This window comes from Scardinius erythrophthalmus (assembly GCF_964197995.2).
Source record: "Scardinius erythrophthalmus genome assembly, chromosome: 3".
NCBI classification, from domain to species: domain Eukaryota; kingdom Metazoa; phylum Chordata; class Actinopteri; order Cypriniformes; family Leuciscidae; genus Scardinius; species Scardinius erythrophthalmus.
Window position 1 is genome coordinate 11,551,272 of NC_138223.1, and position 18,371 is coordinate 11,569,642.

General features: G+C 37.2%; 1 protein-coding gene across 1 annotated transcript in view; it reads left to right on the top strand.

Annotated features, from left to right (window-relative positions):
• Positions 1-18,371, top strand: part of ank2a (ankyrin 2a, neuronal) — a gene marked incomplete at its 5' end in the record, with an annotated part of 65,141 nt that overhangs the window by 10,988 nt on the left and 35,782 nt on the right. Inside the window, 20 exon segments of the mRNA XM_081362362.1 lie at positions 1,155-1,178; positions 2,293-2,301; positions 2,827-2,925; positions 4,172-4,270; positions 5,451-5,549; positions 5,959-6,156; positions 7,717-7,815; positions 8,210-8,308; positions 9,738-9,836; positions 9,961-10,158; positions 10,747-10,845; positions 11,599-11,697; positions 11,804-12,001; positions 13,295-13,393; positions 13,779-13,877; positions 14,487-14,585; positions 16,392-16,490; positions 16,587-16,659; positions 16,740-16,793; positions 17,921-18,044. Of these exon segments, the coding sequence (XP_081218488.1) occupies positions 1,155-1,178; positions 2,293-2,301; positions 2,827-2,925; positions 4,172-4,270; positions 5,451-5,549; positions 5,959-6,156; positions 7,717-7,815; positions 8,210-8,308; positions 9,738-9,836; positions 9,961-10,158; positions 10,747-10,845; positions 11,599-11,697; positions 11,804-12,001; positions 13,295-13,393; positions 13,779-13,877; positions 14,487-14,585; positions 16,392-16,490; positions 16,587-16,659; positions 16,740-16,793; positions 17,921-18,044 (2,066 nt within the window).

Consider the following 18,371-nt stretch of genomic DNA (forward strand, 5'->3'; position numbering starts at 1 on the left):
TCTCTCGCTTCTCGTGCACATATGTAACCATGGACCACAAAACCAGTCACATGGGTCAAGTTTTTGAAATTGAGATTTATACATAATCTGAAAGCTGAATAAATAAGCTTTCCATGGAAATATGGATATATATTTGTCAGGATAGGACAATATTTGGTCGAGATACAACTATTTGAATATCTCAAATCTGAGGGTGCAAAAAAATCGAAACATTGAGAAAATCACCTTTCAAGGTGTCCATTTATGTTCACGATTGTGCTGCATTCACTCACAAATAGAAATGTTTTATGTATGTACGGTAGGAAATTTACAAAATATCTTGATGGAACATGATCCTTACGTAATATCCTAATGATTTTTGGCATAAAAGAAAAATCGATAATTTTGACCCATACAATGGATTGTTGGCTATTGCCTCAATTATACCAGTGCGACTTATGACTGGTTTTGTGATCCAGGGTCACATATTACTATCTTCCCTTCCGCATCCACACTCAGCAATTCAAAACTTTTCCCGTGGATTGCAGACCTCTACATGGTGTCATGATAGTATCCTGTATTGTTTGAAAATTTAGCATAGTAATGGTGTTTTTTTTTATTGGGTACATGTAGAATATCGTTGTACCATGGTGTTCTTTGAACTTTACCCCTGGTTTCACAGACAAAGCTTAAGCCTAGTCCCAGACTAAAATGCATGTCTGAGCTGTTTTAACTGAAAGCAACTTGCACTGGCATATCTTAAAATATGTCAGAGCCATTTATTTGTCTCAAGATGCACACCAGTAATGGTAAATTTAACCTAATTAAACTAAGGCCTAATCCTAGCATAATCTAAACCATGTCTGTGAAACCAAGCCTTAGAGTTTTACAGGCCTGCAAAATACCATGGTATATCAATATGGTAATCATATTTTTAATGTCACTGTGCACAATTATTTTAAAAGGATTTATTTATTAATGAATTAGTCTTGTCACAGATATTTTCATTGAGGTTCTTTAAGCTATTGAGATTGATATTAGAACACTTGTTTGGCTTTTTTTTTTTCCTTCACTGAATTATAGTCATGCTTTTGGATTGCTCCTTTTAAGATAAAAATGTAAAAAAAAGTTTTTAAAAAAGCCATATTAATAAAAATACCATGTTTTTTCCTCAGATGATGGTCAACAGGACTACAGAGGTATTAAGATTCTCAACAGAATCCTGCATTCGCCTAATGTGCTACTTTACATTGAATCTTTCTTTTACAGTGCATGGGAAGAGTAGAGTCTTGTCCCTTTAAATGTAGTGCATGACACATTGTTGTTTTTATTTTAGTGCAACACTGTTTTCTCAAAATGTATGGGTGTTTCTTGCTCATCATGATGTTTTGATCAGGTTCATTATGTTATTTAATACCACTTATGATTTTACTAACAGGCTAAACAGACGTTTAAATTAAGGAACACTCCACCGTTTTTTCATATTAAACTATGTTATTCCCTTAACTAAGACGAGTTGATACATACCTCTCTCGTCTCAGTGCGTGCACTCAATCGCTCTGGCGCGCGGCGACACTTTGATAGCACTTAGCTTAGCCCAGTTCATTCATTAGGGTCCAAACAGAGATGAAGTTAGAAGCGTCCAAACACCTCCACGTTTTCCCTATTTAAATACAGTTACACGAGGAGTTACACGACCAAGTATGGTGACACAAAATAAAACGTGGCTCTTTTCTAAGTGGGTAAAAAGGATAACTATAATGTATGGCGGAATAGAACTTGGGAGCAAGTCAAGCCTGGAAAATCCTCTCCCCCTCTCCCTCTTACTTCTGTCATTAGAACCAACGTGACTTTTTACTGCGCTGAGTCGAAGTGCTCCCAAATGCTATTCCGCCATACATTACAGTTATCCTTTTTACCCCCTTAAAAAAGAGCCACGTTTTATTTTGTGTCACCATACTTGGTCGTGTAACTACTCGTGTAACTGTATTTAAATATGGAAAACGTGGAGGTGTTTGGTCGCTTCTAACTTCATCTCTGTTTGGACCCTAATGAATGAACTGGGCTAAGCTAAGTGCTATCAAAGTGTCGCCGCGCGCCAGAGCGATTGAGTGCACGCACTGAGACGAGAGGTATGTATCAACTCGTCTTAGTTAAGGGAATAACATAGTTTAATATGAAAAAACGGTGGAGTGTTCTTTTAACTCTTAATTGTGCATGTGTCACTCTCACTGTCTGTGTAGAAGTCTCTCGGTCACATTTTGCTGCACCTTTTTGTTAATTCTGTTTTTTAAATTGCACCATGTCTGTCAGAATGGAAAGGTAAGAAAACAATGGCACCATCAAACAAACTCAGTAAGACAGACAATGCCAATTTCCTATCTATACATTCATCTTTAGTAATATGTAGTGAGTAGTTGCTGACTAACATTTGTTAAGATATTTTGTTCATCATCTTTTTCTTTCTTTCATTGTCACTGAGAAACTTCTCATCTCTCTCTCATGACACTGGGAATGTGCTCGTATATTATAACGTGCAAATCTAATATTTCTGTTTCTTATTTCATCAAAAATTTTACTTTTTATTCACTCTAGTGCATGGTGTGAGTTGGATCCATTGGTAGCAGATGAGAATCCAGACACTTCTTTTACTTTGCCATTCTTTTCTTTCTGTTAAGTTTTAGCACAAATGTGATGATTCATTGGAATGCTGCATGGAAGATTATGGATGATGGATGTTTTAACTTAGCTGGAAGACTGGCACTAGCAAATTTAACTTCATTCTGTTTTCCTCTTTCCCTTGTTCTATCCCTTCTTTTATCCCAATGCTATTCCATTGTCTAACAGAGTGGCTTCACTCCTCTGCATATTGCTGCTCACTACGGTAATGTTAATGTGGCCACGCTGCTGCTCAACAGAGGGGCGGCTGTAGACTTCACAGCCAGGGTATGATCTAAAACCTAAAAAAGTTATATTGTCTATTATAGCATACTTTTTGTGATTCTACACCTCATACAAATAATATATATTGTCCAAGTCCTTTTGCCTTACTCAATGTACTAGGATTTTGGATGCATTACTTACAATTAGACAAATTATTATATAAAGCAGTTTCACAGACAGGGCTTAGATTAAGCCAGGATTAGGCCTTGGTTCAATTAGGACATTTAAGTAGCTTTTATAAACATGCCTTAGAAAAAAACATAACTTGTGTGCATCAAAACAATGGCACTGACATATTTAAAGACATTAAAACAGCTCAAAAATGCATTTTAGTCTGAAATTAGACTTAAGCCTTGTCTGTGAAAAGTCTTCTAAATCCATGCAATATCTTTCTGTAAGAAACAGACTGATATATAAGATGTTATTCACAGAAATCACACAGTTATCATGTTTTGGTAAAATATCCTTCTACAGGGAAAATTTTGATGTGCACAGTTAAAGGTGGTATCAGTGATTTCTGGCCCAAAAATATTTTTATCACATTCATCTAATCTTTCCTAACGATCCGCTAGCTGCCCGCCCCATAAGCATGCCGTCAAAAAAACGCGTCTCTGTAGGCAGCCTAGGCTCCGAGATCTGCACACAAAAACAAATGGTTTAGCCAAACACTCAAAACCAAAACAAATAGTGTTCCAACCAATCACCGACAGGGGGAAGGTGTTGTGAGGTTTTGTGCTCATGCACGGCTGCACGCGAAGTCAGAGCTGAAGAAAAAGCTGGCTCAAAACCTCACAACACCCTCCCCCTGTCGGTGATTGGTTGGAACACTATTTGTTTTGGTTTTGAGTGTTTGGCTAAACCATTTGTTTTTGTGTGCAGATCTCGGAGCCTAGGCTGCCTACAGAGACGCGTTTTTTTGACGGCATGCTTATGGGGCGGGCAGCTAGCGGATCGTTAGGAAAGATTAGATGAATGTGATAAAAATATTTTTGGGCCAGAAATCACTGATACCACCTTTAATCAGATTTTGTCACAGTCGATCTAATGAATTGTCGTTTAGTGTAACACAAATTTCATATACTATCAGATTTCACATATATGAAGCAAAAAGTTGCAATTCATCTTTTACTTTCCCTGGATTTGAGCAGACAGTCTCTTGGTTTAATGGTTTAGTTCACTAACCCCCCAACCCCCACCCCCGCAAGTATGAATAAATAATCTATCCTAAAAGATGTACTGTTTTGTTTAGAATGGGATAACCCCTCTCCACGTGGCCTCCAAACGAGGAAATACCAACATGATTGATCTGCTGCTAGATAGGGGGTCTCAGATTGATGCCAAGACCAGGGTGAGTATCAATACTGTTGTTCCATCAAAATGCTGTAAAACAAGCGCCCTCTACCTGTACTGTTAACAGCAGTTTAGAGAAACAATTATTAAAGGTCCCGTTCTACGTGATCCCATGTTTCAAACTTTAGTTAGTGTGTAATGTTGTTGTTAGAGTATAAATAATATCTGTAAAATTATAAAGCTCAAAGTTCAATGCCAAGCGAGATATTTTATTTAACAGAAGTTGACTACATAAAACGGCTCGATTGGACTACACCCCTCTACTTCCTTCATTAGTGACATCACCAGAACCGTGTTTAGACTAACCTCCGCCCACAGGAATGCTCCCTCAACTCTACTGGCTACTTGCGCACTTCTTATAACTTAGGCTACTGTGTTTACTCAGCTCTTACGGTGATTTTCTGAAGTAAAACTGACGCTTCATCTTTTGTGTGATGTACAATAAACTTTATTAAACTCATCAGTTCATGTTTGATCATCATTCGGACCTGGTCCGAAACAGCAGACTTGTAGGCTGTTAATAAATAATGGATACATACAAGCAGATGACAAATACATTATAATAACCGTAATTAAACTACTAAACAATACCTGTTTCATCTCTATACAGCACTCTGACTCTGTAGGCATTATTGTCCGACTCGAAATGAACGCCGTTACTGAGAGTTTCTGATATTATCATCATTCCGTGAGATGAATTTGTCCTGACAGACTGAGCGCGAGCTCATGAAGCTCCGCCCCCTGGGTCGTCCAGCAGCAGCTCATTTGCATTTAAAGGGCACACACTGAAACAGCTCGTTTTTCTGAGCCCCAAAAAATGTCAATTTAAACATGCTGTAAAAAATTATCTTTTGGGTATTTTGAGCTCAAACTTCACATACACACTCTGGGAACATCAGAGACTTATTTTACATCTTGTGAAAAGGGGCATATAACAGGACCTTTAAATGTACTTCAGTATATGAAATTAATAGCATTTTATGAGCAATGCTATTAATAAAATTACTAATGCCGATTCATACTGTTTTAAGTTTAAAAAAAAATGGTAGCAGCAGTTGGATGGGTGTTTCATGTGGATTTGTGCAAGTTGGTTTAATAATACATTGTGCATGTACATTTATATGTGTGAGTTTTTGTATATGCTGTTTGACTGTTTTTGTCTTCTCTCTGTTGAACAGGATGGCCTAACACCTCTGCACTGTGCTGCCAGAAGTGGACACGACACTGCAGTGGAAATACTGCTTGAAAAAGGAGCTCCCATACTGGCACGGACCAAGGTAACCATACGTTTTTAAGTGCTTCCTAAAAACTACTAATGTCTAACTGCTCAATTTAGGTCCCCACTGTGAAACGAGTCCCCATGAGTAAGTGTGCATTCACGTTCAAGTCACACACACACACACGCACGCACGCACACACACACACACACACACACACACACACACACACACACACACACACGTCTTTACTGTAACCAATTTAATGCATCCTTGCTTGATAAAGGTAATAATTTCCTTTAAAAAAATAAAAGTAGTGTGCTATCACTATGGTACATGAATATGGTAATCATATAATATAATTGTCTCATCATCATCTCATAGTATTACTGCTCCATGGTGCCACCACAGCACTTTTTGATCTGAGGCTGATCTGTTTTTTTCTCTCTCTGTATTTCACCACACACAGAACGGACTGTCCCCGCTGCACATGTCTGCTCAGGGTGATCACGTCGAGTGTGTGAAACACCTGCTGCAACACAAGGCACCGGTTGATGATGTAACACTGGACTACCTGACCGCCCTTCATGTTGCTGCCCACTGTGGTCACTACAGAGTCACAAAATTACTGCTGGATAAGAAAGCAAATCCTAATGCTAGAGCACTGGTAATTCTTTGTCTTTAAAATATGGTAAAATGAATGTGCATCTTGTCAATCAGCATTAGTATGTTTCCATCCACTTATTTTTATGCAAATTTTGGTTTATCACAAAACAAAACAAAAAAACTGGATGGAAATGCCATAAATTAAAAAGAATTGCATAAAATAAATATGTGCTCATAATGTTTTATCTGTTAAGAAGACATGCGCATAAACAACAATGGAAACACATTTACAGAATAAATCCTTTGATGCGCAGCAACAAACTTTAACTCAACATAGGATGTGATTGGATAACTGGAACAACTAGTGGACTAACTTCATTGCACAGTATCTCAAATGTTAGATTGGTCATTCTAAAAATGCCTGAGCCAAAGTCTGGAAATGGTTGGGTATTTTTTCATCCCAGAACTGCCACACAATTGCCTTCCCAAACACCAAGCATCCGCCTCAGAACACAAGATAACATGTCAGTGTTTTTCCATGAATTGGTGATTTTGTTCTCTTAAACACAGTGCTTTATTCGCAATTGTTGGTTAAACTATAACTCTAAAGTATAATTTGTTACCCAAATGTAGTGTTGTAGTACTTGAGACCATTTTTTGAAGGTCTCAGTCTTGTCTCGGTCTCGACCGCACTTGTACCTGGTCTTGTCCTGGTCTCAGACTTAAAGGACTTGTGATTTTATTTCAAGACCACAACTGCGTGGATATCACTAAATTGCTGGCGGATTGTCTTATTTATTTGTTAGAATCATTAATGAGATTTGGATGAAAAACTTCCTGCTTCAGATACAATAAATAACTTGTTACTGTTGTGCTGGGTCAGTAATTACTGGGGAATTGTCAGAAATTAGTTTTATTTAATTTGATTTAATTACCAAAATTATTTATGCCCAAATTAATGCCCAACATAATTAAGATATGATTGCAAAAAAGTTCTAGATCTTGTTTTTTATATCATAACTTATGATGTAATTAAGCATTATAACAAGAGCAAGAGAGCTGTTTTCACGAATATGAGCATGATTTCAAACATGAAATTGATTTTATACAAATTTTCAATAAACAAGAAGTTAATATTAAGTAACTAAGTTTTTGCTATTTTAGCAACAAAAATGGTTCCAAACAAAATCATAGCAGAAATGTGTATTTCCAAGGAATACAGCAGTGTTCCTTTACAGAATGAATCTGCTGCTTTGAACAAATCGTGACTCACTCATTAAGTGATTTGACACCACCTACTGGTGGTTTTGGTTTTCACTTAAAAGTATAATTTCCAGTATAATTATAATTGAAATGTAACGAGTGCTGGTCTGGTCTTGGTCTTGATTCGGTCTCGCCCTGCCTTGGTCTTGTCTTGGTCCCAAGTCCCAACCCCTCAAAATCTTGTTCTTGTCTTGATCTCAACACACTCTGGACTTGGTCTCAGTTTAGGTGGTCTCCACCACAACATTTCCCAAATGTTTTATGCAATATTCCAAATCAGTGCATAGGTAAAATGAGCAACTTTGGATTGAAACATAGCTAGTGATGTATTTAAATATGTTTATGTTCTTTTTTTCAGAATGGCTTCACACCTCTGCATATTGCCTGCAAGAAGAACAGAGTGAAAGTCATGGAACTGCTGGTTAAATACGGCGCCTCAATCCAAGCCATCACTGAGGTGAGAGTCTTGGTAGTATGTGTGCCCTACTTCGCATACGATGGATAATATCTAATTTGCCATGTAACTTTGTAGAGTTTAATAATTCAATTTTGTAGAGTCTAATTATTACCGTAGCTCAAACAGTCGAACATGGCACTAACAATGCCAAAGTCATGGGTTTGATTCCCAGAGAATGCATGAACTGCAAAAATATATACATTGAATTCAATGTAAATCGCTTAAAATAAAAGTGTCTGCCAAAATAATATGAATGTGAATAAGAGTGGATTTCATTTGCTTACATTTATTGAAGATTGGTTCCTCTTGTTGACCTGCTAACTCAACCGGTGTTTGCTCATTCATTGCTCAGTATTTTAGCTCCTGTATTTCACTCTCCTCTCTTTCTCCCTAGTCCGGCCTGACACCAATCCATGTTTCAGCATTTATGGGGCACCTCAATATCGTTCTCCTGCTGCTACAGAATGGAGCCTCATCTGATGTCTGTAATATTGTGAGTACATAATCATCATGATGGACATTTTGTACCATATATTTCTTAATTTTTCTAGTAGGGGTGTGCAATATTGACCAAAAAAAGGGGGATTTTCTGGAATTTTGTCGAAATGTGTTTTTGTGCTGCGGTACCTTGGCTAGTTTAGGCCTTTTGTGGAGCTTACTCACAAATCTTTTTATTTGGGACACAAATTACTGTGACACAAATTAACCTTTCCATTAAGGGGCAATGCGTGACTCCCTAAATTGATTTCCAGGGACATTTTTACCTTTAGAAGCCCATTTTTTGTAACCTTATTAAATGCGTAATCTTTTATGACAAATTCTTAGATTTAATCAATAAATTCAATTAGAATAATAAGACACTATAGGGCTGTTACCTGTGAAATGAAATCAAAATCAACAAAATCAAACATTTTTGCACTGCATAAATGACACAGAAGCTGCATCTCAAGTAGCAGATAGATGTATTAACATCAGATGTCACATGTATCTACACTGCAATTACAATTGTATAATAATATTGTGAGATTGTTAAAAAAATAAAAATGTTAAAATTGAAATATGAAATAATTATATTTTAAAATATGAAACTTAAACCAAGAGATTCATTCAGTAATGAAACACTGCTTTGTCTGTCTGTCTATTCTATTTATTATAAGAACGTTTTGCTAACGTTCACATTAAGTTATGAAAATTTTCCCTGAACATTTAAAACATTCAGTTTTTTAAATGTTTATAAAAAAAAAGCTTTTGGTTATACAAACGTTAAGCATTGAACATAAAATTTTATAATGCTTCAAACATTAAGGGAATGTTACTTCTGAAAGTTCTCTGAACGTTCCGGAATAAGTAGTAACATTTAAAAAACATTATATGAACATCCAACTAAAACGTTTCAGAAAAAAATGTATAAACAATGTTTTTTAAAGACCAGATAGATTTGAACAGATATTCTATTCATGTTACTAGAAAAATGTTAATCATAACTTTGAGAGAACCTTGCCAGAATGTTAGCCAACAATCTAAGAAACGTTCCTGTTAGCTGGGTTGCTCAGAGATGCCCATTGGTTCTGCTTTGTTTTGTAACTATTTTCGCTGCTGCGTTTTAAAAGGCTTCATCACACAGTGAATGCGTGGACTCTGAAAACATTTTTTTTGTGAAGTGAGTGACATACTCGATAATGCCAGCTCGCACATCATTAATACAACAATCACAATATTATCATAGACGATACGTATCGCACACCCTAGTGTCAGAGCCGTGGATTAGCTCATGCTTTGGCACAAGCTTATGCTTGCGGTATCAGCTTGCAACATTTTTAAGTTCTCTAAATAATTTCCAGTCCTTTGTTCTCTCCTCTAAATTAAGTAAAAGGCCTACACAGCGTTGCATCTCCTGTATTACTGACTATGTTTGTCCTCAGCGTGGTGAGACAGCATTGCACATGGCTGCAAGGGCAGGACAGATGGAGGTGGTGCGATGTTTGCTAAGGAACGGCGCTCTGGTGGATGCCATGGCCAGAGTGAGTCAATAAAAACACTTACCGAAGAAAGCGAAAATACAGATATTAATGACCACAAATAGAGATTTAAACATATCCTATATCTGTATTTCTCTCACTCGTTCTATCTGATTTCTCCCTCCAGGAGGATCAGACGCCCCTTCACATTGCATCTCGCCTGGGTCAGACAGAGATCGTGCAGCTGTTACTGCAGCACATGGCTCACCCTGATGCTTCCACCACTAATGGATACACACCTCTGCACATCTCCGCTCGTGAAGGGCAGGTGGAAACGGCTGAGGTGCTGCTGGAGGCCGGAGCGTCTCACTCGCTCTCCACGAAGGTGCGACTGCAGGCATTTCTGTGAAACAAAATACAGACCCTCATTCAAATATATTATCAAATGTTAGTTCACCTACCCTATTATTTTGTATATAAACTAGCATTCAAAAGTTTGTGGTCGATTTTTTTTTATGTCTTTGAAATAAGTCTCTTATGCTCACCAAGGCTGCATTTATTTAATTAAAAAATATAGTAAAAACCGTAGTATTGTGTTGTGACATATTATTACATATTCAAATAACTTCAGCATCAGAACTCCAGTCTTCAGTGCCGCATGATCCGTCATGAATCATTAAAATATGCTGATTTGGTGCTCAAGAAATATTTCTTATTATCATTACCACACTTGAAAATGGTTGTGCTGCCTTTTTTGCCTTTAATCCTTTTTTTCAGGATTGTTTGATAAAGTAAAAAAGAACAGCATTTATTTGAAATCGAAATCTTTTGATCAGTTTACTGTGCCCTTGCTGAGTAAAAGTATTATTGTCTTTAAAAATATATATAAAATCTTACAGACCACGCATTTTTGTACAATAGTGTATGTATTTGTATGTATTTAACTAAAGATAAATATCCTTCCCCTTAATAGAAAGGTTTTACTCCTCTACATGTTGCTGCTAAGTATGGAAGCCTGGATGTGGCAAAACTCCTCCTACAGAAAAGAGCACTTCTTGATGATTCTGGAAAGGTAAAAGTCAAAACTTTAATCACCTACTCAACTACACTACTCACATTATGTTAACTCTCATTAGAGTATTAGTAGACTGTTAAGCTATCTTACTTGCAAAGTCTGTTGGGGAACCATCAAAATAAAGTGTTAGCAGATATTAAAGTCCCCCTGTAGTAATTTTATCCCTTAAAACTCACCTTTGATCACCAAAATGAAATGTTGAAATGTTTTTTCCTTGAAAAAACATGTTTTTATGCCTTGAAATAGCTTGAATGTCACTGAAGTATACGCGGTTCTATGAATATGCAAATTAGCCCCGCCTTCACTCACTCACACCAGCTCAGAGATCCACTCTTTGACGATCACAAGTTGACGTGATTGGTTACAAGGTAGCTTTTGACATCAGAAACACGGCGATTTCAAACCGCAATTTTGAGACTGTTTTTGGGTGGTTTACTGCAGTTTTAAGGAGAAAATAATCAGCAATGGTGCTTACTTATGAATTTGCACATGGTTTGTCTTAAAGCATATTAAAAACACCACATAGACATATAAACAACATTAAAAGCTTGATTATTTTTTACCACAGGGAGACTTCAAGCAGACAGTCTAATTCTCTTATGACTGGTAGTTGACATGTAGTTGCAAAGTTACTTATATTTAGTAGAGTGCCAAAGGTGGACTATCAAAATAAAGTGCTACCAATTTTTTATTTAGAAAAGATGTGTTCATTATTGCCATTTTCTATCTATATTTGTCTTTCTGAAACAGTACGGTCTGACACCTCTGCATGTAGCTGCTCACTATGATAACCAGCAGGTGGCGATGATGCTCTTGGAGAAAGGGGCCTCACCTCATGCTACTGCTAAGGTGCTAATCTTAAATTGATTGAAAAATGACAAATATCTGTCGCTGAATCCAGCAAAACCACAAAAATGTATTTCCTGATGGTTTGTGTTAATCTCTTTCTGTGCAGAATGGCTATACACCTCTCCACATTGCGTCGAAGAAGAACCAGACTCAGATTGCCTCTGCGCTGCTTCAGTATGGAGCAGAGACAAATGCATTGACCAAGCAGGGTGTGAGTCCGTTACACCTGGCGTCTCAGGAGGGGCACACAGAGATGGCTTCCCTACTGCTGGAGAGGGGTGCACACGTCAATGCTGTCACTAAGGTGAGATCTAGAGCCATAGAGATGTATACGTAGATTCCACATTCGACCGCTCCAGACACGTCAAAGCATCTGCCATCTTGGAACGGTTAACATGAGTCAGTGTTTATCACTCACACTAACCAATCAATGAATTTTCATTGAAAATGTCACAGCATTGTGCAGCCTATGGCTATAAAAACCACTGAGCTATCAATTTTAGACAAAATGTGCTGGAATCACGATATGGCTTAGGCTAATGTGATTATTAAACTTTAAAAGGCTATGAATTAATTAAATCTGAAATGAATAAAATCTTATAGGCCTATATATATATGCCTTATAAAAGCCTTAAATTTGATTTTAAAAATCCTTCAGTGATACCCTGAACTTATTTACCATATTTTTTTCATCCAAACTGACTAAATGTTGACACTAGCTACGTTTACATGGAATTTTTTTTGTTTTAATCAGAATTAAATCAGACATGAACGCTAAATTAAGTGATCGGGTTGATGTGCGCGTTTATAACACACAAGCTTCAAATGGGATTTGATCTTTTGACATGAGCACACTGCACGAATATACAGAGTATCCCGCTGTTGGCGCATACAAATCATCATCCTGCCATCGCTTCTTTTCTTTGTTTTAAAAAGCAGACTTAATATTTATCTATTTCGGGTCCTGATTGGGAGACGACGAGCATATGAAGCTTTGTGCTGTGCTGCTTGTATTTATCAAGCTGTAAAAACACCATTTCCCATCCCCAAAACAACACATCTGTGGATGAGAGTCCGAAGCAAGTACTACTGGGTCGACATTCTCCTGCAGCACTTCATAGACGATAAGTGGAATGAGAATTTTAGAATGACACGACAGTCATTTATTACACTGTATTCGATTCAACAACATCAGTTTTTTTTTTCCAACAACATCACTGTGTCTCAACATCATTAAGCCATTTCTACATCATTGCACATGCGCAGAATTTTACAGGTTTTTTTTTTTTTTTTTGCCCGATCAAATGTTTATATGTCCTATAGATTGGATTACAAAAGGTTTAAACCACCCCTTACAATGGCCAATTCATTCCGACTTTTTTATTCCGACTGTGCTACTAGTACTGTTATCTCCAATCCACTTGTGCATTAGCAAATTAGTAGAAAGAAACCATTTGCTAATATAATAGGGCCACAAAAAAAAAAAAAATATTCGTGTGTAGAATTCAGCAAGTGACCAATCAGAAAGAAGTATTCCAGAGAGCCATGCAATAAACATGAGTTGGTTCATAATTTCTTTTTTCTTTTTCTTTTTCAGAGTGGTCTTACTCCTCTTCACCTCTCTGCTCAGGAGGACAGAGTGCATGTGGCTGAAATACTCGTCAAGCACGATGCCAACATAGACCAGCAGACCAAAGTAAGCATGACTCGTAGTTTTATATTATTGTGGTTCTTTACTGTATTTTTTAGCGCAATTTTCCACCGGACAAAATTGCGATTGTTAACTCATGATTTCTGTTCTGTCTGTGCGCACCAATCTTGCACTTCTATCTACTCCTCAACCAGACCACCTAGAGACTTCGGGTTTTCGGCATTATGTTAAGGAAGGTCTAATCTCGGGAACGCACAAAAAAAATCCAGGAAAAGATTTACTATCTCTTAGTGTTGTGATCCCATGACGTGAGAAAATTGCGCTAAAACACTCACTGAGTTTTTATTACTTGTTTTAAATAATAATTTGGAAAGAAAGTGTCAAGATATGTTACATTTCAGCTAATGTGAAATTTGGTTGTTTCTTCTAGTTGGGCTACACTCCTCTTATTGTTGCTTGTCACTATGGAAATGTAAAAACGGTTAATTTCCTTTTGCAAAATGGCGCTAATGTCAATTCAAAAACTAAGGTAAGAGTTTAATATATTTATATTTTTTTAATTCTTTCATTATGTGACTTGATAACCAAATTAATAATTATGTAATAAACTATTATACTATGATTGAATTAATAGATGGATGTTGCTGATATCTGTGATTGGTTTTAAAAGTACTGCAATTGTTTTATTTTATGAATTAATTTATACACAACAAGCATGCTGGTATTTATCTACTTATTGTATTATTATTTTTATTTTTTATTTTTTATTTATAAGCTTAATATTTTATTGTGACTTTTTATCAAACAATTCTGTTGTAAGATTTTTATTTTTCCTCAGAATTGCGTAATATATAAACTCGTAATTGCGAGTTATAAAGTCAGAATTGTGAGATATAAACTCACAATTCTGTGAAAAAAAGTTAGAATTTGACTTTATAACTCACAATTGCGAGTATATATCTCACAATTCTTACTTTATTCCTTGCAATTGCGAGTTTTATCAAGCAATTCTGAATTGCGAGAAATAAAGTGAGAATTGATATAAAAAGTCGCAATTATTTTTTAAATTGTTTTATTCCGTGTCAGAAACAAGCTTTCATAGTTTACTGTATTGAGGTTTTTTTTGTTTTTTTTTCAGAACGGCTACACACCACTTCACCAAGCTGCTCAGCAGGGAAACACACACATTATCAATGTCCTGTTGCAGCATGGGGCCAAGCCTAATGCCGTCACCATGGTGAGGGACTAGGGTTGGGTATCGGTTGGGTTTTATCCGATACCAGTACCTACTCGGTATTTTTCAAACGGTTCCGGTGCTTAAACGGTTCTTGAAACGGTACTTAACAAAACTAAACCGCACACACTTTATCAAAAAAATAATACCTCTGTGTGTGTGTGTGTGTGTGTGTGTGTGTGTGTGTGTGTGTGTGTGTGTGTGTGTGTGTGTGTGTGTGTGTGTGTGTGTGTGTGTGTGTGTGTGTGTGTGTGTGTGTGTGTGTGTGTGTGTGTGTGTGTGTGTGTGATTTTCTGAAAAAGATTTTCTGATTTCTGATTAAATGAAAAATTGTGCTGTTTAAAAGGCTACTGATGTAGCCGATAACACTTGAGTTAACATCAAAATTTTGTCTTCTCATATTATGACTTTTACAAAACAGAGAAATATCTGACACTGAGCAGAAATATTTAACACACACAGTATAGCCTCATATAAATATACTTGATATTGATATACTTCATACTTGATATGCAAGATTTGCAGTTGGCATTAAAATATTAGACTTATCCGAAGAGGAACACTGGCAGCTGAACTTGAACTTTAGTCAGGCGTGTCAGAGGTTTTGGGTTCTAATCCGCATTCGTAGTTTTTTTTTTTTTTTTTACGATTATGCTCATCAGTGGTTGTATATCAAGCAGGGACACTTTGTGTCCATTATAATTTGTGATTTCACCAGAATGAATAGATAGGCGTCGTCTAGGGCTTAAAGGGATACTCCACTTTAAAATGAAAATTCTGTCATCATATACTCACCCTCATGTTGTTTCAAACCTGTATGAATTTCTTTCTTCTGCTGAACAGAAAGGAATATATTTAGAATAATATCAGTAACCAGACAGTTTCTGGTCTCATTGACTTCCATAGGCTAGTAGGAAAAAAAATACTATGTAAGTAAATGAGACCAGAAACTGTCTGGTTACTGATATTATTCTAAATATCTTCCTTTCTGTTCAGCAGAAGAAAGAAATTCATAAAGAATTGAAACAACATGAGGGTGAGTATATGATGACAGAATTTTCATTTTAAAGTGGAGTATCTCTTTAAATCAAACTTCATTCACGCACATATGAAACCCTTGCATACACATAGGCCTACTAAGTAGTCATACATGTATACTGCTGAATGCTCAAACTAATATGAAATGCTCAACATCACATCTAAAGTCGCTCACGCACAAACACGCAAACTCTACACACACGAGACGCGCGGAAATATCCGCGCATACTCATCTGAGACGCGAGCACACACACACACACACACACACACACACACACACACACACAAACTCTCCGCGCACATAATCATATAGACGGCGCCTCATAAATAGATCGATCTCCGCAACGAAGCGCGCGTCCGAGTGACAGTGCGCGAGCCACAAGAGAAAACACTGTATCCGCGCCACTGATCGCAGCGGCAACGAGCACTTTGATCACTTGATTTAAAAAACGCATTTCAGCGCAAAATCGCCTCTTATTTAACAAACGAACTAAATTAATGCTCGCTCTGCTGGTTAACTGGAGATGTTATTGGATCATTCGTGCCGCGAGATGTTTTATAGGGGGCGGTAAAAAACGTCAGGCACCGAAATCAGGCACCGAAAGTTTCGTTCTTTATCGGTCTGGTTACTACCGTTTACGTCGGAACCGGTTCCCTATTGGAACCGGGTCTCGGTACCCAACCCTATGAGGGACACACTCGTACTTACAGAAATGATATTAATACTGTACAGTATCCCTGTCCTCTAACCTCACACTCATTTTCTCTCAGAATGGTAACACAGCACTCTCTATTGCTAAACGTCTGGGGTACATCTCAGTGGTGGACACTCTGAAAGTTGTTACTGAGGAAATAATCACAACAACAACCGTACGTATCCTTGACTTTACATATTAAGGATTTTTGATGTATGCATAAACAGTAGAGTGTGAATGTTGAATGCCTTGTTTATTTCAACTACTGTAGACGGTGACAGAGAAACACAAAATGAACGTTCCAGAGACAATGACAGAAGTTCTGGATGTGTCTGATGAGGAGGGTAAGATACCGTTTTATTAACTTGTATTATGCATAGTCAGGATTTCATATGTCTATGTAAAAGCTGATGTGCCTCTATAGCCCAGCATCAGATGGAGGAGGAGCTTTTTACTGAAGTCTCTATGGAGATCGAAGGTATAAAGGCTATAGATATAGAGTGAACCGAACTCACCCCTATACTAACAATACTGCATTTGCCCAAAATCTATTCAGTTCGTTCTGTATCTATTCCAACGTATGGTTTGCAGTTTGTGTGCTAACTGCAACCCGCATGCTTATTGTGTGTAGAAAACTAAACCGTGGAAAACTAACTTTGTTCTTAGTTATTTGTGCTAAACTGGAGATAATTTTTCAGGGATGCAAACTTGTCACCTTTTGGTGAAATTCGCCATTTGAATCCAAAACAGGTCATGTGTGTGATTTGTGTAGATCCGGCAGGTTTTTAAAATGGTGGTGGGAGGTAGGTTTCCATGTGTGTGCGACTGCTTTTAAAACACTTTTTCTATTTCCAACATGTTTTTGTTTTTTTCAGCATTGAGGACTGTAGCCAATCACAGGCATCTCTGTTAAAAGCAATGACCAATCAGAGGTGTTTACTGTACCTTAGTCAGAATCCACTCTGAACAAGTTTTTGTTTAACGCAACTTCACTGACTGCATTCTACATTTTCGCGAATCCTCTCATCATGACTCCATCTTTGTCACTTTTTTTTATCCCTGATGAGTTTGCATCTCTGATTTTTAAAATCATAAAATGAGAATAAATTATATCTGTGGGGCACTGTGCATTTTTTATTAATAATACCTACATAGTGAGCGTTGCTTGTTATGGCTGTCATCACTATTACTATTTCTCATTTTAGATGACAGAATAAATAAGCAAATTAATATGTTAAATATAAATTACAATAATAGATAAATTCATCTTTATTTATTTGACTTTTAATGGGTTTTATTTGGTCCTTTCTGTCTCTTTTTTAAAATCTTTACCATCACAAATCTGATGGTTCATAATAAATGTTATTTGATCTGAATTTCAAAAGGATTCTGTTTCATTTGCATTTATATTGGATCAGAAAATGAGAGAGAATAGAATGTCCAAAGAAATAGAAATAAAGTCACGATTTGGGCTTTTTATTAAACTACAGACTAGTCAGTCCATCATTTTATCAAGCTAGTCATTTGATCAGCCCACACTCAGTTCATCAGTCTGTCAAATTGACAGTGTTCATCAATCCATACTGTAAATGTGTGTATGAGCAGGTGAGGACACAATGACAGGTGATGGAGGGGAGTACTTGAGAGCAGAGGACCTGAGAGAACTTGGTGATGACTCTCTACCTGGACACTACCTGGACGGCATGAGCTACACACACAACCTAGACCGGTAAAGAAAATTTACACACACAAAACAATATTTAACTATTTGTAACAAGGTTTAGATGTTATGGGAAGAAGGAGGCGGGAACCGGCGAACACTCAAACACTTTTAATCAAAATAAAACAAATACAAAATGAAAGTAAAAGCCAGCAGCCCCTCACGGACGACTGCTGGCAACACCAAACAAAACAAAACACAACATCAAATAAAATCAGGCCTGTCCTCTCTCCCTCTTCACTGTCGTCGCTCCTCCTTTATGCCTCCGCTCCTCCGTGAGAGATGCGAGACCGGTGCGTCGCGCAGGTGTGGCTCATCATAATCACGCCACCGGCC